Source organism: Halichoerus grypus, chromosome 7, assembly GCF_964656455.1.
Source record: "Halichoerus grypus chromosome 7, mHalGry1.hap1.1, whole genome shotgun sequence".
Classification (NCBI taxonomy): Eukaryota; Metazoa; Chordata; class Mammalia; order Carnivora; family Phocidae; genus Halichoerus; species Halichoerus grypus.
Window position 1 is genome coordinate 63,506,290 of NC_135718.1, and position 20,226 is coordinate 63,526,515.

A 20,226-nucleotide genomic window follows, 5' to 3' on the forward strand; every position below is an offset into this window, starting at 1 on the left:
TTTTGGGAGAAAGAAGAAAGGGGGACTTGGCTTCACTTCCCAAAATCATTTCTGGATTTGTTCAGTTGTTAGGCTGAAGCAGGTCTAAATAGGAGACGTGTATTATTCACATACATGTTTCCTAAATGTAAACCTTCAGCTTCATTCACGAGAAGGGTCAGGTAGCAGTCTGGGTGTTTGTCACTACATTAGCTGACTCCTGTGAGCCGTGAGAGCAGAAATAGTGACAGCTTTGTACACTGGCCTACTGTCCCCAGCACACAGCAAAGTGCCTGAGCATATTAGCTTCCCAATAAATACCTGTTGAATCAGGAAGTGAATGAAAATGAATGTTTGAACAAACCAGCTGGTCATATCTGCACTTCACTTTCTGGCAGGTGTCTTTGGAATAAAATGTATTTCTCTGGACTTCACGTTTCTGCTATACTCAGCCAGCTGGAGACCCAAGTCCTCTCCTTGCCTTACTTCTTCCCCCACTGGATAAAAAGATAGAAAGAGATTGTTGAAGCACTGCTGTTTTTTTAAAAACCATTTTTAACCAACAACCCTGAAGTCACAGGTCCACAAGAGTGCCCTGCTTTTTAAATGTTAACCCTAGGAGGCTGCAGTGGGCAGTTCCTTTTTTCAAAAGTATGGGTTCTGATCTCTTTGACTATTCAGTGTTTACAAGTAGGTATACCTTTGAGGATGAATTTGATTTTTTTTTATGGGGTCAAAAACAATTTGGAACCAAATCTGTTGAACAAGGTTTGTGATTAATCTTAAACTAGTGCCATTTTTGCTTAAATATGAAGTACAGTGACGAAAACTTGGGACTGACCTCTCCGTGAAAAGAACTGAATCAAAGAGAGGTTCTGGTGTGAACTGCAGACTTCTAAGCCTGTTTCCTTTTGTTATTAAATGCTACTGTTACTGCTAGGATTAAATATATAGCTGCCTAAGATGATCCCTTTAATCATTTATAACGTTGGGTTAAGTATAGAGTGTTCAGAACATAGTTTTTAAAAATCAGTTTCTCGGGGCGCCTGGGTGGCTCAGTTGGTTAAGCAACTGCCTTCAGCTCAGGTCATGATCCTGGAGTCCCGGGATCGAGTCCCGCATCGGGCTCCCTGCTCAGCGGGAAGCCTGCTTCTCCCTCTGCTTGTGCTCTCTCTGACAAATAAGTAAATAAAATCTTTAAAAACACACAAAAAGGGCGCCTGGGTGGCTCAGTTGGTTAAGCGACTGCCTTCGGCTCAGGTCATGATCCTGGAGTCCCTGGATCGAGTCCCGCATCGGGCTCCCTGCTCGGCAGGGAGTCTGCTTCTCCCTCTGACCCTCCCCCCTCTCATGTGCTCTCTCTCATTCTCTCTCAAATAAATAAATAAAATCTTTAAAAAAATAAAAATAAAAAAATAAAAAAATAAAAATCAGTTTCTGGGGTAAGAATGTGTTGCAAGCCAACATGTTAAATGAGTATCAGGAAATGTAGCTGTTATCTAAAATCAAAAAGCCTGACGACTTCTTTGGAAAATGTAGTTCCAAATAGTTCTTTGTCCATCCAACTGATGAAGGTTGTGCCAAAGAAACCATTCCCATCTAGATATCGTATTGACCACATGGAGGCATGTTGACTCCCAAGTGCATAGAACAGAGGGTAAGCAGGGTTGGGTCAGTTTACTGGATTAGAAGAACAGATGCAATGCTGGAGATGAAAAGAGTACCTCGACCTCAGGGAGCTAGGAGTGTGGGCCTAGATTGTACCCACACACGTCAGTCCCAAAGGCAGGGGACGGCCCAAGCAGAGGCAGGAGACCACTCCATCTCAGAATCACAATTTAGATTCAACTTAGAAGCCTTGGGCACAGCTCCCAGGCAGAATTGGCTCTCCCAGCTAGATTTGTGTTACTTCCAGTTGAAGGTTCCCCCCCAGTCGTTAGAATCTAACAGGCTGAACAATATGTTACCCATCTGCAGCTGTTGAGAAAGACATCTGCATTCACATTTTTAATTCCCCATATGGATTCATTCCTGTTACTCAGTCCTTCCACTTTCAGAGATTATTGAGAATTGGAGTGATATGAGCGGGGAAGCTGTCAAACAGGAAGATACTAGAGAGTCTAGAGGATTCTAGGAAGGCACTGGACTATCCAGAGCAGCACTATCCAATAGAACTGTCTGCAGTGATGGAAATGTTCTATGTGTTGCCCAATACACGTGTAGCTGTTGAGCACTTTGGTGTGACTAGTGTGGCTGAGGGTGTGAATTTTTAATTTTATTTCATTTCAATTTAAGTTTCAGTTGGCTCACGTGGCCAGTAGTCACCATACTGGACAGTGAAGGTCTGGAGGACTCCAACTATTTCAGAAGTGCAAACAAGTGTCCCAGAGTCATTGGTGCAATGGCCGGAGACCAGAACTCCCCATGCTGGAAGACCAACCATCACAGTGGGCCCTGAGTTCAGTTCAGATGACTGCCAGAGCTGTGTCCCATATTCCTTTCCTCTTAGGTGGTCCCAGACCAGACTCTCTAAGTGAGATGTCTGGCTTGCAAGGGTATGGTTCAACTTACTCTCGTTCTCTCTCTTCCCCAGAGCAGTATGCTGTCCAGGAGCTGACCAAGGCCGCGATGAGTGGTGTGGGCATTGACGGGGAAGTGCTCTCGTATTTGGAATTGGCCCAGGTTTGTAACAATTTGCCTTTCACCTTTTAAGTGTGTTCAACCAGTTCATTTAATGCTGATCAAACATTCCGCTGTTGCATCTGTCTAAATAAAGATGTCACCACTGAGTCACAGAGGGCCCTGTGTACACTGAGAAGATCTGAGAGTTTCACGTTTCATGCACCATTCCCCCTGCTGGGCTTCATTTGAGAAAACAACACGGACCCTACCCCACGCCAGCCCTGTTGTCCCCCGAGGCACCAGCTTCACATGTGGGAGAACAACTTGGGGCATGATAGGGGAAGGTTCTGTCTCTCCTTGTTTGAATTCTTGGACACATATTGGCCAAGATCAGACGGTTTCTAGAACTCCATGAAGCCCTCTAATGCCCCACCTCTCACTGCAGCTTTCCTGGGGTTTTCCAGAATCAGTATTTGTTAATAGCAATATTGTGATTCCATAATCCCTGTACACACTTGCACTCTTCCAGAGAGGCCCCGAGATCCGGCTTCAGCTTTGTCCCAAATGACTTACTCAAGGCACAAACCTAAACTCTGCCTCTGTTTCCTTATCCGTAATGAATGGGGATGATAATTCACATCCTATCAACCTTACAGATTATTTTGAGAATCAAGTGGGAGAGAATGTTCAAGAACGAGCAGTGAAGAGTAGAACCCTGTTGCATGTGTGGGATGCTTCGTCCCTGGCATAGACTGACTGACACTGAGTTTACTGACAACTGAGTTTCATTCTGAAGGAATGAAGAAGACATTCTTCGGTCCTTTCTTCAGCCCACTGGGTTCGGTTTTCTGTTCCCTCTCTGTTAGGGCCGAGGTTTACTAAGCCTTAGGTCAGGTGATTTGAATGGCTCTTTCTCAATCAAGGGAGAGGAGGTGGTTTCAGGGAGAGGAGGGAGGCAAGTAGCAGGTCAAGTTGCACAGGAACGGTTTGCATTCAAAAGGGGAAAAGGCAGAATCAGACTTTACAGCAGCCTCCTGGTTTGGACTTATGCAACGAGTATTTGTGGTTTTCTCCACGCACACCGGGCACTGCCCCAGACAAAAGGACACATGGATATAAATGGCAGATTCTCTGCCCTCGGGGCAATCATAGACAGAGAAATAGACAGAAGCGCACATTATTAAAATCCAGCGTGAAAAACAGCCTAATAGAGGTTACAGTGAAAACCCAGAACAGGCATCTGTTGCAGTAGGCTCAACAAGGTCCCATCAAAATGGGTTGTCCATACTTGGAGTTTGAGGTCTCTGGAACCAGGTCCGGGGCACAGTTTATGACTTGTGCTCTCTCCAGTAAGTACTCCTCCTGGAGAAAAATGTAATGACCCAGCATTGCATGTAGGGCCAGTCTCCTTGAGGTAGTGATTTGCAGTTGTGTCTCTTTGCTCTGGGTCCCCGCCCTGACGAGCCTCGGCAGGAAGAGTTTAGGCTGGAGCCTCCCGTACCATAGCTCATTCACGAGACCCTTGCCTCGTGGCATGCTGGGTTTATTTAGCCATCAGCGTGCGGACAGGTGGCACCCGATCTGTTGCATTTTCCAAGGTCCAGGATATAAACACCTCTGCCTGACCAATTTTAACAACGTGAAATTGCTGACCTCGGAGTAGGGAAGAAATGTGCACCGTTGACGCTCTTGGGCAGATCCAAGCCAACTCCAGCTCACCGGTGCCCGAGTCTTACTTTCAGAAAGAAATCTGATCTCAAGAGAAGTTGGAAGCACCAGCAAAAATGGTCTATAATGTTGGGTTTGCAACTCTCAGAGTTTCTTGAGTTATTTTCTGGGGACATCAGCTTTTATATGGACCTTTCGTTCATGGCAGAGATGTGGGCCCCCGAGGGAGCACCCTGTAGGGTTTCAGGGTTTCACCTGATCAAAGAAACCTCAAGACCCACAAACTGAATGGATAGCTGAGGACACGGACAAAGTGTGGGGTGGGGGAGACTTGCCAAACTTGGGGAGGAATGGGGAGGTGACTGTGGCATTTTGAGCACCAAGTCTGTTTTGGTCACAGCCACCTCAGCTGCTCCCTCCCCCCGAGCATCTGCTCAGAAAGGAGTCGTTGTGGAGTGTCGGGTCCCTGCCACCCTGCCCACACCACCCGCTCTTCTTATGTAACCAAAGGACAGGTACACATTCCTCAGTCTCCTTTTTCAGATCTTTGGCCCCAGCAAGGCGAGCTCTGACCTGCGACACGGAGTGCTCCGTGGCTGAGGCTTCCTTAACCAGAGTCTGTGTCACTGCTTTGCTGCTGGCTGGCACCTTCCAGAGGCCACAGTCATGAGTCACTAGCGGGCCAGTGGCAGGGGAGGCTGGGTGGAGAGGGGCGCTTTCAGCTCCTGATCTGATACGGTGATTATTTTTGGTGCACCTGTCACAGGGGTAAGGAAGGGGTGTGCCAAGCGCTATATTGGGCTGGCGTCGGCACCATAGCCAAAGTCAAAACACTGTAGTCAAAACAAGAGGTTTGCCGAATCAGTCACGCGGGCCCTTTATCATCTCTGTCACCCCTACGGTGGCTGACGATTTCTCTGTGGCCCCACTTTAGAAAGTAGAGTCTGACCCCCTTTTTGGTCACTTCCCTGTAGTTCCACAACGCCCACCAGTTGGCCGCCTGGTGTTTGCACCACATCTGCACCAACTACAACAGCGTGTGTTCCAAGTTCCGCAAGGAGATCAAATCGAAATCCGCAGGTGAGAACACAGGCTCCCATCAGTCCGGTTCCCATCGGCTCTGACTGCAGCGTTGACCCTCCGTGCCCTTGAGCAGGTGTACAGGCCCCAGGCAGCTCCGGGGGAAGTCCTTGGGATTGGCTGGTGGTCACATGCCCGTGACGCGACGCAAGGGATTGTGGGGCAGGAATCCTCTTCGAAGAACTTCATGCTTGGGAGATTTGCATGGAGCGGGATCCGGGGTTCCCTGCCGCAGAGCCTGCGGAGGGGGTGGGCTCACCCTTGTCTAGGGAGGCATGCCGAGGAGCAAGCTTCCGCTCGGAAACCAAGTGGTCCTGGGTTCAGGTTCTCCGTGCCCAGCTACTTCAGGCAAGTGATTCTAACTCTCGAAACCTGAGTGTCCCAATCTGCAAATGGTTGTACCCCTGATCCCTAATCCCCACACACCGGGTTGTTGGGAGGATGTAGAAGGGAGCATATACGAGAAGCACGGGGCACGGAACCTAGAATATAGAAGCCCTCGACGAACACAGCGGGTCTCATCGTCTGCACCTTTCCTTCACCAGACAACCAGGAATACTTTGAGCGGCACCGCTGGCCCCCTGTGTGGTATCTGAAGGAGGAAGACCACTACCAGCGCGTGAAAAGGGAACGCGAGAAGGAAGATATTGCACTAAATAAACATCACTCAAGACGAAAGTGGTGCTTCTGGAATTCGTCTCCAGCAGTTGCCTGAGGGGGAAGAGACAAAAATCAGTCATCTGACACACCACTTTTAAAAGCACTACTGTAAAATTAGTCTTATTATTAGAGATAAGTCGTAGTTCAGGTTTCAGGCACTGATCTTCCTCCACTGTTGTGCATTTATCTTTGTCGGGATCAAAGCACAAGCTCCCCATCAATGAGCCTGGACAAAAAAGGGAAGTTGATGCTCACTGCATTCCTTAAACTTATATGTATATTTTTTGTTAGAAGGCTTAATAAACTTTAGTCCGTTACTTTGTTTCTTTTTATACCAAGGAAAAAAAAAATCCAGCTTTCATGTTTCAAAGTCCAAATTAGAAAATATTTTTATATGGTCTCTTGTATTTTGTTGAAATGAAAATACTATGTATTACTTTATTTTACAGGCCACAAATTAACCATGAAGTCGCCCTGTGATGCTCTTGGCCCACATGACCACCAGGCATTATTGCATAATTAGAGGGTTATCCTTTGGTTGTGAAGTACAGGGTTGGAACGAAATTCCCCCAAGTGCAAGTTAGAGAGTGTTTAATCTTTGTTCTGCCGAATAACAGTGGTATAATTACCAAGTCAACTCCAAGAATGTGTATTTACAATATTTGCCGTGTAAATGCTAGTAATTATATGGTTATATGTGCCATGTAAAATACAGTGATACCAAGTCTTCTGTTGTTTAAAATGTCCAGATTCAAAAGGATAATCTTTATAATCATTAGAAGGGCTTATTCAATCCCAGCATTATCCAGGGCAAACCCAGCGGTGGACCTGAACCCACGAGATACCGTAAGAGCATTGGTGTTTGGGTGGCTGTGTGAGGGTTTGCGTCTCTCCGTGTTCCTCGATCTTGCCATGCTTCTGCGTGCAGATTCTTCAAAGACTTGAACTGAGATGGGCAAAGGAAGGGATCCCCAGCCTTTGTCCCATCATCTGCAAGCTCGTCACATCTCACCCACGGAAACAGGCTTCCTCAGGTCTCTCACCTGCAGCCAACTTCACTTTGTAAGACACGCATTTTTAACTCTTCCCAGGGAAAATTCAGGCCGCTGTAGGAGTAGGCTGAGGCAGACCACCCACCCCTGCTGAAGGTCAGCAGGGCCTGTGAAGGCGCAAAGCTGGAGGCTGGGTCGTCTGGGGTCCCTGCAGTCTCCAACGCAGACAGGAATCTTATTCCAAGAGTCTAGGAAATGGTGCTATTGTGAGTTAGTCCTGATCCTTCGTCATTCTGAGTTTTCAGTGTTAAAACAGAAAGTATTGAGCAGGGGAGCTTTGGAGAGGCAGTCAGTCCTTGCTTCTCTGTACATTAAAATGTTACAGCACTCATACGGAGCATTTTAAGGCCCCAGCGCCATACCTGCCGTGGGATGTGGCATGGCGGCGGCGGGGGCTTATTTTGTCGGGAGGTCAACTTACTGATGCTAAAGGCTGTTGATTTTTTTTCCTAGCTTTCGGAAGTTGGAAAAGAGACAGTTGAGTCCAAACCCCAATGTTGACAACCATATGCATTTGAAAATCTACCCAGATTACAGATGGACATTTATTACTGACGGTGGATACACACCAGATCCAAGAGTTTGGAGAGGCCCAGGAATGCCTCACCCTCTCATGACAAAGGAGAGGGCAGTAGAGTAGAAATGGATGGTTGTAAATGCATCTACTTTAAGTTTTGGTCAATAGGGTTGTAAATCATTAGCAGAAGGAGAAAGGAGACAAAATGAGAGGATAAATGTCAAGACTCAGGAGGAATTGACATATATCCCATCATAAAATGGTAGAAGTTGAGTTTTTAGTGAGTGGTCAGAGTTGAGTTTATACAACCAAAGTTCCCATGTGATTGTAATCTTGCCAAAACATAATGGACGTATAAATGAACCTGGGGTATAAGCAATAATATCCACTGGTGTTTGTTATCAGCTGCTGTAACCAAGTGGCTGGTTCATTTGGTTGTTGCTGATTATGGCCTTTAACCATGGTGGTTTGTTTCGTGTTTTTTATTTCACAAAAAGCCAATAAAATTGTTTAGCTATAAAATGCCTCCTTTTTTTTTTTTTTTTTTAAGGACTACCAAAATATCATGTGTGTGACTTAAATAGCTTTTTCTGAAAACTATCAAAACCGTAAGGGTGCTGGGTCATGGGGGCTATGTATGCTTCCATAACAAGGCAGCTTCAATGACTGTCATCTCTGTTTTCGGTTCGGCCAGCAGCGTTTCCAGTGCCACCAGATACAGGAGGGATCTGGCTTTTTGCTCTTGGATAATACAGTTATGTCACTACATATGGTAGAACATTGGAAAAAACAGAAATGGTGTCTGTAGCCTAAAGGACTTCTTATAATCTTGGTTTTGGACAATTCTGCCAGCAATGAAGTGAAAGGTTGCATCGTGGGCTCATGAAGTCAACCTTTTCTTTAGAAGCAGATCTAAGAAGGATTTTGGGAAAATCTGCAATTTCTGAACTTCTAGGTAGCATACTGTTTACCCAAACTCAGGGGGAAGAAGGGTCTCCAAGCAGATCTCACCTGGGCACTCCTCTGAGTGGCATATTCCCTATAACTCCATGGAAGGGGGTTGACAACTATACAGAATAACTGCAGAGAAAAGACCGTGAGATTTCCAACACCTTCCCACACCTTTCAGAGGTGGGTGGTCCAGATCATGGCACCGCTTACATAATGCATACCGGTGGAGTCTTACCTATAGCAAGCACTGGTCTAAATTTCTCCCAGAGCAATGCCTGGCAAATCATCAAAGATTTCAATAACCCTGCACTGGCATTACAGGAACCTTAAATCTTACTGGTTTCAAGGTAACTCAAGTATTTTCTTTATGGACACTCAAAAGCAAGACTCCAATGTTTCTAAGAATTTTTTTCACACTTGCTTCCATTGTATGGTATATATCAGTTGAATTTCATCACTGTGACATTCACTTCTACTAGTCAGAGGAAAAAATGAAATGAATCCTGAGTTTGGAAACTTATTTTATGAGCGCAGCATTTCGGAAATGAATGCTCTTCTGCAAACTAAAGATTTACCAGGCTTTTTCTTAAATTGGGTATTTCTTTAACCAAATACCCTAATTGGATACAAGTGGACAAGTAGCAATAACTCCTCTTTTCTAATAGAATGTGACCAGTGCATAAAAAATATAGAGTTAAAAGTTAGCCAAGGAGAATGTGTTTGGGTTAGATTGTGTGTAAGTAAGGAAGAAGCAGTGCAACAAAGGGGGGGGGGGGAAGCTAAGGACAACTTAAAAAAAGAAAGAAAAAAACCAGAAAGATGACTGACGAAAGCTGTAGAGGTTGCATTAAGCATTCCGAGATACAGATGTCGTCTCTTTCTTCCAAAGGCTAAGTTCTGACATAACTCCATCTCTCATGACTCAATTTATTTTCAGAGGAAGACTTTGCTCTCTTGAATTTCCAATTAGAAGGCAGGCAATGTAGGGGCCCCTAGGTGGCTCAGTTAGTTAAGTGTCCAACTCTTGATTTTGGCTCAGGTCTTGATCTCAAGGTCGTGAGTTCAAGCCCCGCATCGGGCTCCCAGCGTGGAGCCTACGTTAAAAAAAAAAAAAAAAAAAAGGGCAGGTGATGTATGCAGCAGGAAAAGACACTGTGACCTGGAAAGGCAACGCTTCTGGAAAAGCTGTGCTGATTCCCTCTGGCTGGATTTGAAAATTCTCTCGTGCTGATAGCACCTTTAAATGGGGTGTTTTCACTTAAGCAACGCAGATGCATGTTTTTCCTCTGGGCTCCTGTGCAGGTGCCTCACCAGTTAGATATTAGACTATAGTGTACAAAATATGGAAATAATTTAGGAGCAGTAACTCTTGGGTGGAAACACAGACATGAAAGTGGTAGAAACAACGGTGAGAGACATGAAGCGACTTGTCAGCCATCACTCCTGCTGCTTACTAAAATTTCTAGGAATACAACATCTTGGTCACAGATGTAATGAGGGGTACCCAAATGTGGCCCCATGGAAGGAGTATTTGAATTCTTTGAGTCTGAATACATTCTCAATCCCAAAGACCAGAACTGTTCGATTTGTCAGGCAATCAATGAGGAAAGAACTTGATTCACTTCTCTCTGCTTGGACACCCACTGTGAAAATAAATAAAGGAAACCTCATTTAAAATGGAGTCGGGATGAATGGATAAAGAAGATGTGATACACACACACACACACACACACACATACGTATACACAATGGAATATTACTCAGCCATCAAAAAATGAAATCTTGCCATTTGCAACCACGCAGATGGAACTAGAGGGTATTATGCTAAGTGAAATAAGTCAATCAGAGAAAGACAATTACATGATTTCACTCATATGTGGAATTTAAGAAACAAAACAGAGGAGCATAGAGGAAGGGAGGGAAAAATAAAACAAGACGTAATCAGAGAGGGAGACAAACTATAAGAGACAAGAGACTTAACCATAGGAAACAAACTGAGGAATGATGGAGGAGAAAGGGTGGGGGGATGGGGTTAACTGGGTGATAGACATTAAGGAAGGCACTTGATGGAATGAGCACTGGGTGTTGTATGCAACTGATGAATCACTGAACTCTACCTCTGAAACTAATAATAAAAAATAAAAATAAATAAAAATAAAAAATAAAATGGAATCAGGGAAGCAGGGGGTGCAGCCTCCATAAACAACAGAAAGAATTATCTTGACAGAAGGACATTTTTAACAGGAATTTCATCTCCTCCTTTTAAGAAAAACAAGGAAGATCCCTCTCTGCCCCAGCAACAATGCACTAACCTCCCACTTGTAGCCAGTGAGAAACCACCACAACCTTAAATTCATGTTCTTCTCCAGTGAACTGTTGTTTAAAACAAAGCTCTTCAGGGACACCTGGGTGACGCAGTTGGTTGAGCATCCCACTCTTGGTTTTAGCTCAGGTCCTGATCTCAGGGTCATGAGATCAAGCCCTAAGTTGGGCTCTGTGCTCAGTGCGGAGTCTACTTGAGATTCTCTCTCCTTCTCCCTCTGCCCCTCCCACTTGTGTGCCCTCTCTCTCTCTCTCCCCCAAAATAAATAAATCTTTTAATAAATGAACAAATAAAACAATGCTCTTCAATTTCCTCCTAAAACCTAATAAAAGACGACCTTTCCTTGGTCTCTTCCAACTTGCCTGTGGTTCCTCATCGCTTGCATGGGCTGAACTGCAACTCTGCTATTCCTGAATAAACTCATTTTGCTAATAAAGTCACTGGCTATTTTATTTTTAAGGTTGACACAACCAAAGTTTGGGCATCTTTTTTTATTCCCTCCCAAATTAATAAAAAGAAACATCCCTTTGATTTGATGATTCATGGTACTTCCGGTCAGAGTGGGTATTTACCCAGGGGCTGTTCAGCTTAAATTTTTGCTGTTGTTGTTAAGCTTAACTTTTGTGTGGAAAGATCCACAACCTCTCTAAGCTTTGGTCATCTAAAACACAGGAATGGCTTGCACTGAGTTTTTGGTGCAGATTAAATGAGGCGATTTAAGTAGAACACTTGGCATAGCGCCGGGCGTATAGTAAGCACTCAGTATATGAACCTGTGACCATCGAGGTAAGAAATCTGAGAGAGGATAACACTGCGTGTTACAGCATAGAACAATGTGGGCTTTTCCTCATTCCTCTTAAAACAAGTGCCCACCTTGCTGCTTAATGCTTCATGACAGTGATTTAAAAACTAGAAAATAAGAATAAAACAAAAATTAAAAAATGAGAGCTATGGGAAAGTAAAAGAAAAGAACAAGCTGGAGCGAAAAGACAGGTGGTGAGGGCACAGACGAGGGTGCGGCACTTTTCAAGAGGCTTCCCCCTCCGTGGGGCACCCCATCTCTATGGAATAAGAGCGGCACCACTCCAAGGCCAAACTTGGCTGAGCCTCTGATTCATTTGGAGCACTTTCTTTTTCATTCCTCCCAGTCACTTTTTTTTTCTTATTTTTGGATGCAAAGATTTCTAGTTAACCAGGCTCCTCAAGGCCCCTGAGGGCTTAAGCATTATCAGCTTCAGTCCCTCCTTCTTTCATAATATCCAGTCCCAGAACATGTTCAATATATGTCTTTACATGTGTGGCTATCCTTATATACAGTGTTGTTTCAGGCATGTGAGCATTACATAATACATTTCATTGATCTGCACACTGAAGCCCCAGAACCCTGTGCATCCAGTCCTGTGCTTCCTGGGGCTGCATCCACATCTCATCTCCAATCCCACTGCTGATGAGAACACTAGTCACTTCTCACTCCTTGGCACGGCCAACGAACCCCCTTGCACACACCCTAGGGTCGAGATCTAAAAAAAAAAAGATTCTAGGGCTTACTCCAGATAGATGAAATCAAAGCCTCTGAGCTGATGGACATGTATGGGAACTCATTGGTGAGTGGACCGAGTGATGAAAATCCTTCCCTGCACTCAGTTGATACGATGCTAGAGAAATCAGGATTCAAAAAATGAAAAGGTTCTGATCCAGCCCAGAGCCTGGCTGTCTGTCCTCTGGCCCATCAGAAGAGAAACTGGGGCTTAACTCCCTGCCACCTGAGGGGCTTTACAGGGCTCTCCCGATGGTGGAAGTTGTTGCCTACTGGGATGAGATCATCAGTCCCCTCTTGCTCTGGCATTTTGTGTCACGTGACCCTCATGAAGGGCAAGGAGACAAGATGGCTTCTCAAGAGCCCTTTGAACACCAACATTCCCGATGTTCTGCCTTTAAAGAATCCCTAGTGAGCTTGCATGCACACTGAAGGTTGCCTTCTTATTTTATGTCACATGAAGTCTAAAGAAAGAGTAATGTGCCAGTACAAATTCGATAGATTGTTCAAACTGTTCTGGGAGACTTTCAGATTCTTTATGACTTGAATTCTCTGGAATCTATCGACTTGAATATGAAACTTCCCTTTTTCCTAGTTTCCCCACCCTGGGTGGTAAATCAAGAGCAACACCTCTTAATTCATCAGATGGAGAGTGTTCAAACCACTGTGATTTCTCCCCCAGCCCTGCCCCCACTGGGATGTGGGGACTTCACTGTCACCACTGCAAAAATAGCCTTTTACTCTACAGATCGCAGAGATTTCTTTAAAAATAAGTAGTCATAGTTAATGGCCAAATATTTGACATTTTCAACTCTTAGAGAAATGGGCTTAGCAATCTTTAATGATAATAATAATAATTTGGACTATCTCCCCAGCAAATTCTGTACTGCTAGTTACCCTTGCTCTCATTTTGCTTACATTTGTGTAGACAGCCTGGGTGGTGAGGCCTTGGTGTGTTAGGATAACCTTTCACATGCTCTTTCAATCTTCTTCAAGTGTTTCATCATAATGCCATCACTTGAATTGATGTTCCAAGCCTTGGCACCAATCCACCAGAGTCCAAAAAACTGCTGTGAGAGCCATAATAATAATAATTCACATTTTTGTATATATATTATGGCCAACCACTATGATAAGTGCTTTACATACATTTGTCTCATTTAATTCTCACATTACCTTATGGGGACGGTAATGCGTTCCCCAGAAGCAGACCCTGAGATGAAGATTCACATTCGAGTGATTCACTTAGGAAGTGCCCTTAGGTGAAACCAACAAGAGAAAAGAAGGAAGGAGGGAGCTACAAAGCCAAGCAGGGACAATTTCACGTAGTCCCACCCTTAGACTGATCCTAAGGCATGCCTGGAGTATAAACTACCCCTTGGGGTTGGCTTCCTTATTCCTGCAATGGTGGTCCAAGGCTAAGTGCCCTGGCCAAGGGAGGGGCAGGGGGTAAGTATAAACCCCTGGCAATTTAAGGCTATCAGCCATTGGAGAATTGAGGGATGTAGCTCCAGAAGCCTGCAGGAAATCCCTCCATGAGAGTCACAGGTGTGGGTTGTTAAAGGTAAGTAGAAGAACACAGAAGTCGTGGAGGGACACTCAGAAAAGTAAGAAGGACTCAAGGGCATCGGGGAGGAGAACAGACTCATCTGCCCGCCAACCTCTATTTTGAAATTCTGAAAAACCATTTGGACAATTTAATGGGCACACTGATGGAAGTTTCATATGCTGGGGAGTAAATATGGATGAAAAGCTTTGCATCCTCTTTCTTCTGTGTCAGAAAGCTACTGAAATCATTTTGAAGACCACCAGTAGATAAATCCATCTTGATTAGCTTGCCAAAATTAGAGAATCTCAAACATAATCATCCTCCCCAAAATGTACACAAGAACTTATTTGAAAGGACGTCATTGATTTTCCCTACATTGTGCAAAACAAATTTAATAATTATTTACTTGAACCTAAACAAATATCTGCTACACAGCATTTATAGACTCCAGCAATTCTGGAAAAGGCCCAGGATGGCAATTCTGATTCTCCCTCGATATCACTATCTTCTCTTCTCCCCACCCCCAAAGATTCAGTCCAGGAGAAATGACCACAGACTAGAGATTTAAGGTAGACTTTTACAATTTTTATATCAATATGAACTGCTTGATTTTCATGGCATTGACTGCCTGATTTTTATTGAGCCTACCATAGGACCTGAGGTAAAGTCGTCACCTACAGCCTAACCATTGGCATCTAGACCTGACTCCGAAGTTTAACAGAGCATTCCTCCAAATGCCCACATGCCAGGCAACCCTTCCAGCTGCAGCCATAGGGCAGTGTCTCCCCCTGGATCATTGTTCTGGTTTTATTCCAACATTCTGCGGGGAAGAAAATGGTTTTATTGATCCATATATCTTCTTACAACTTACCGGGGTGGATGTATGGGAGGGGTAAATATCTGAGCTAATCCCATTGGCATACCTTTTTGTTTTCTTTTTGTTTTCTTTTTTACCTTTTTGTTTTCTGTTCATAGTTTGGGTTGTTTCTGATGGACAGATGCATTGGTAACAGGAGTGGATGATGTCTCTATGTGTGATGGTAATTTTTGTTGAAACTAGCTCTTTCCAAAAAAATGGTATTCATCCTCAGTTTCAATGAGGATGTTCTGATGCATGTCCTGAAGCAAAAATGATTGCATTCATAACCAATTAGGACATACCTCTCCTGTCTTAAAAACACTTGGCATGAGTGAGGCCCTCAGATGACAGCCATGAAAACATGCTTCTATTGAGAATGTCTTGACCCAAAATCCACCCAGAAAGTCAGGGCCTTCCAGGTTGAGGATTATTCCAGATCTCATTTCTCCTAAAACAAATCACCCGTTCCCAGCAAAATCTGTAAACAGGGTCCCTTTGATCTTCAAGTCTGAAGGAATGCATTCCAGCTGTCACTTTTCCACCCCCCTTCTCAGTTACCCCAAGCCTGATCCCTGCTTCTAGGCCTGGCCCTGTATAAATTCCATTTGCCACACATCATACCAAAAGCAAGCAGATGATGCAAATGAAGGTCTGGATGCTTTGTGGTGGGTTAGGTGAAAAAGTCGACTTTTCAAGTCCTACAAAGGTTCATATTGAATACCTTGTAACCCCAAATCTCTGGCATCAGAACTGACTTTTTCATCTATCATACTTGTGGGGAAGTACCTTCCTTTCATTCAGTCTTCAAAATTCTTGTACTGCTATGGTGCAAAGTATTTATCTCTTATCTTGGGAAGCCTCATGGATCATATGCTGATTTAGTCTTCCTCCTACCTTGGTAAAGGGTCGATCTGATGATTATTACAAATCATTCCAATTAAACTAGGACTTTTTGAACTACTATGTGCTAAAAATAGTATGTGACTCAGTCTATGGCCCCAGAGAGTATCTAGTGTCTGGTTGGACACGCCCAAGTAACAACAATAAAATAATAAATGAACATGTCAAAATTAATGCTATAGATCAGGTATAGAAAATAGGCTTAATGTCATCTGCTAACTCAGATCAGTAAAATGAATGATTGTGCTGTGACGTATTCTGAGGCACATCCAGGCTCCAGGGCAGAGAGTGCTGGGGCGGCTTACCACTGTCTGACTGACTCTGGGAGAATGAACTAGTAGTAATCATCAAGCCTTATTTAATCCACAAACATTTATTGCACAGATCTAATAAATTGTCTAAGTACCAATATCCCTACATTCCTCTGTGGGAGGCCTGCAGTGGAAACCAACAAACATGTATTTTTACCAGATAAATGCTATGAAGGAAAAAAAGAAGAGGATAGAAAATAATCAATAACAACATTTTAGGGTAAAATGGGTGAAGGTGGTCAACAGATACAAACTTCCGGCTATAAAATAAGTAAGTCCTGGGGATGCTGTGTACAGCATGGTGACTAGCATTAATAATACTGTATTGTACGCAATGGAATATTACTCAGCCATCAAAAAGAATGAAATCTTGCCATTTGCGATGACGTGGATGGAGCTAGAGAGTATTATGCTAAACGAAATAAGTCAGTTGGAGAAAGACAAATACCATATGTGAAATTTAAGAACCAGACAAAAACAAGCAAAGGGGAAAAAGTGAGAGAGAGAGACAAACCAAGGAACAGACTCTTAACTATAGACAACAAACTGATGGTTACCAGAGGGGAGGTGGGGGGTGGGGTTGGGTGAAATGGGTGATGGGAATTGAGGAGGGCACTTGTGATGAACACCGGGTGTTGTATGGAAGTGTTGAATCACTATGTTGTACACCTGAAACTAATATAATACTGTAGGTTAACTATACTGGAATTTTAAATTAAATTTTAAAAAGTAAAACTAATAATAATAGTGTATTGTATATTTTAAAGTTGCCAAGATAGTAGATCTTAAAAGTTTTCAATGCAAGAAAAAAGTTTTGTAACTACGTGTGGTGATGGATGTTAACTAGATTCGTTGAGGTGATCATTTAGCAATACATACAAATATTGAATCACTATGTTATACCCCCAAAACTAATATAATGTTATATGTCAATTGTATCTCAATTTTTTAAAAAATACCATTTTAGACAAAGGTTGTCAGGGAAGTGCTCTCCAAGGAGGTATTATTTAAGTAGAGACTTGAACTAAGTGACTCAGAAATTTGGAAAGAACATGGCTTCACAATGTTTGAAGCATCAGCTACGACCAGGAAGCCAGGAGTAACTAAACAGCTAGAGGTGGAATCATCTGGAGGCAGCTACATTCACATATGTGTGGTTAATGCTGGCACTTGACTAAGACCTCAGCAGGGGTGTTGACTAGGACGCCTACGGGGGGTTTCTTCCACGGCGTCTCTCTGCCTGGGCTTGTTTGGGCTTTCTCACAGGATGGCAGCTGGGTTCCAAGAGTGAGTGTCCCCCGAGAAGAAGGGAGAAGTACATGGCATATTTTTTTATTTAGCCTCGGGAGTCATGTGGTGTCTCTTCTACTATACTCTATTGTTTGAGGCAGTTGAAAGGTCTATGGAAATTCCAGGGAAGAGAGCACACACTACAGCACCCATTGGGAGGAGTGTCATGGTCAACTTGTAAAAGCAACCTGTGGGATGGGAGATACTGTTGCTGCCATCTGCCACAACATCCAAGAGTGAGAGCTGGATGGTTTTCCACACCTGGCATTTGACTGGAGGGAGAAAGAGGAGACAGAGAGGTGATGAAGCATACTCTACGCCCAAAGGGGGAAAAGGGAGTTTTCAGAGCAAGGAGGAAAAGCTCTGTCACCACTTACTTTATTATTTGACATCTTTCACACGCCAAACTACTGCCAGGGCTGCTCTCTGAACTTTCCTGCCTGACTCCTACATGAACCCATGCTCATGGAACCAACAGGAACTCTCTCCACCTCACCCAAGCTCATCATGATGGCTACCTTGCCAAGAGGGGCAACCTCCCCACAAGGCCAGCTATTTTCCTATTGGATCTTCCAGGCAAGAAACAACCTCTTTAAAGGCATGCTCTCTCATTCTCCTCACACAGACTCTCCAGAGAGGGTCTGAACTTTAATGGCCTTTGGTTCAGTGCAAGTTCAAAAAGCAAATATTTCTTCACAAACAACAACAGCAGCAACAACAATCTTCTTTTTCAGTGGAGAACCCAGAGCACCTAAAAGTCAACATGAAACACCAGCGGGGTGGTGCCAGGGTATCTTGAGTTTTTAAAACTCCCTGGATGGTTGTAATGTGCTCTTTCCTAACTCCCTGCCTGACCATTCCTGCCACTCCTCCCCTGGCCTTCTGCGCTCACCCCACGCATCTTGTTGGCGTGCCTTTAGTAGGCCAAGTGTGTTCTTGAGCTATGGTCTTTGCACCTGCTTTTCCCTTCGCCATCAGCTCTTCTATCCCCAGTGACCTGCCTGACTCACCCCTCAATTCCAGAACCTGCAGCAGGACAATGGAGCTTCCAGAAGCAGCTCTCTCTCCCACCACATGGGCGTCTTTGAGTTTCTCTCCATGTGTGTAACCATCTTCAAGGCCCTGACAGGACCATCCCAGCTTCAGCTGGAGAAGTCAGCCTCGAAGTCCTGCAATTATACCACCACTGCTTGCTTGCTGTTTTATCATCAGAGCAAAGAAGCAGCGACTCGGCCTCTTCCTTGCCTCCTTCTCTGCAAACAGCCCTTTGATGGTTCCTAGGAAGACTCGTTGTTGTACCTTCGGTCAAACCCTCGGGCCTGGCTGCAACCCCAACCAGCCTGGGGCCACTTCTCTCTGATTCGACGGAGGCCGGGTGCCTGTGTCAGAAGCAGCAGCTGCGGGGTACCAGTGAGGAGCCCCAGGGCAGCAGGGGGAGCCGCAGGAGGGGAGTGCCGGTGAGGAGAAGGGGCTCCCTTCCCCCAGGGTAACCTGTCCAAAAATAGGCGTCCTGTGTCTTTTCATCAAAATCACCAACTCATAGGTATTCTTGGGCATTATAAAGTTCCAGATGTTCGACTTGCTTGCACAAACTTTCAACAGGAACTGATATCCAGACCATTCAAGGGAAATGGAAGCAAGGCAGGCTGTGTCTGAGCCAGGAGCTGGAAAGGATATTCATCCGACAGGTTTCCTGGAACCGTCCCACGGCCAGACTCGCAAATACCTGGAGCCCAAACTCTTCGCAATGGTTTAATGGTCATCTTCATCACCACAGGCACAACCATTTTAGAAGGGAACCCTCAGCTCCTGTCCCTGTTTGAGCAGCATTTTCACATCCCTCTCCATGACAGTGGGGCAACACTTCTTGAGCTCCTCGCTACCCCCTGTTTGCTCCTCCCCTACAGCAGTGACCACATGGTTGATGGGAGACTGACACTCACCAGACAGGGTTGCTCAGGCTGGTTCATCCTTGCCTCGAGGAAGTGCAGGAAGGGCCAGGACTCTTATATTCCCTGCTAAACAGAGAGAACCTCTGGGTCAGGAGGCCGCCATTTTCTCAGGGGCCTGCCTTCCTTCCTCTGCCAGCCGCGGACAAGTGAGTAGATCCGGAGCCCACCGTGCCACCTGTGGGCCCACTGACAGGGGATAAGGCATGGATCTAAGAAAAAGAAGGCCCTCAGTCGGCCCAAGGCCTTAGACAAGGTCTCCAATCCAACTTCACCGGGAAACCCTGAAATTCAGGATTACTGGGCAGCTGACCCCACTAATAGAGCTGAGACCGTGATCACCTTTTGGCTGCTTTACCTTTTCTCTGCTGGTTAGAACCTGGCTGCAGGGAGACATGACTGTATGACCTCCCCAAGCACACAGCTACTACCTTCTCTTCTTTCCATTCGCTGAGAGCATGGTGCTGCGGCTAACCCTGTTTCAGGGCGAAGAGACGGGGACTCAGGGAGGAGACGTCACTTACCCGAGGTCACAAAGTCAGTAAGTAGGTGTCAGGAATAGGACCCCAGTCTGTCTGATTCCTAAATCTACTCTGCAGTGCTCTGCCTTACAGCTTCCCATTTGTTTTACAAACGAGAATGCAGACCCAGAGAGGCTAAAAAGAGCTTCCTGAGCTTCTAGAGTGTCTATACTCGGTGCCAGAGCAGGGACTCTACCTCACTTCAGTTCTCCTTCACTCATTCCACGGGCACCCTCCATTGGCTTGTTTACTGGATTTAGACAAATTTATTCTAAAGTTCTTAAAGATAGATAGCAATGGCCCTTGTGTACCCCCCCAAAAAAATTCATAAGGTGAGGGGCGCCTGGGTGGCTCAGTCGTTAAGCGTCTGCCTTCGGCTCAGGTCATGATGCCAGGGTCCTGGGATCGAGCCCCGCATCGGGCTCCCTGCTCAGCGGGAAGCCTGCTTCTCCCTCTCC

General features: G+C 45.0%; 1 protein-coding gene and 1 long non-coding RNA gene across 11 annotated transcripts in view; one reads left to right on the plus strand and one right to left on the minus strand.

Annotated features, from left to right (window-relative positions):
• RHOBTB1 (Rho related BTB domain containing 1) overlaps positions 1–8,100 on the plus strand; it is a 118,933-nt gene extending 110,833 nt beyond the window's left edge. For all 10 annotated transcript variants that reach the window (XM_036083969.2, XM_078077677.1, XM_036083971.2 and 7 more), the window contains 3 exons: positions 2,573–2,661; positions 5,244–5,349; positions 5,895–8,100. In XM_036083969.2, the coding sequence (XP_035939862.1) occupies positions 2,573–2,661; positions 5,244–5,349; positions 5,895–6,064 (365 nt within the window). In that variant the 3' untranslated portion in view covers positions 6,065–8,100. The remainder of the gene's footprint in view (positions 1–2,572; positions 2,662–5,243; positions 5,350–5,894) is intronic.
• A 5,250-nt stretch (positions 8,101–13,350) lies between these two features.
• Positions 13,351–19,936, minus strand: LOC144382472 (uncharacterized). The gene is made up of 3 exons (XR_013449455.1): positions 19,772–19,936; positions 19,238–19,316; positions 13,351–13,456 (listed from the first exon to the last, which is right to left on the minus strand). It is a non-coding gene; the product is annotated as an uncharacterized LOC144382472 (long non-coding RNA).
• Positions 19,937–20,226: the final 290 nt, after the last annotated feature.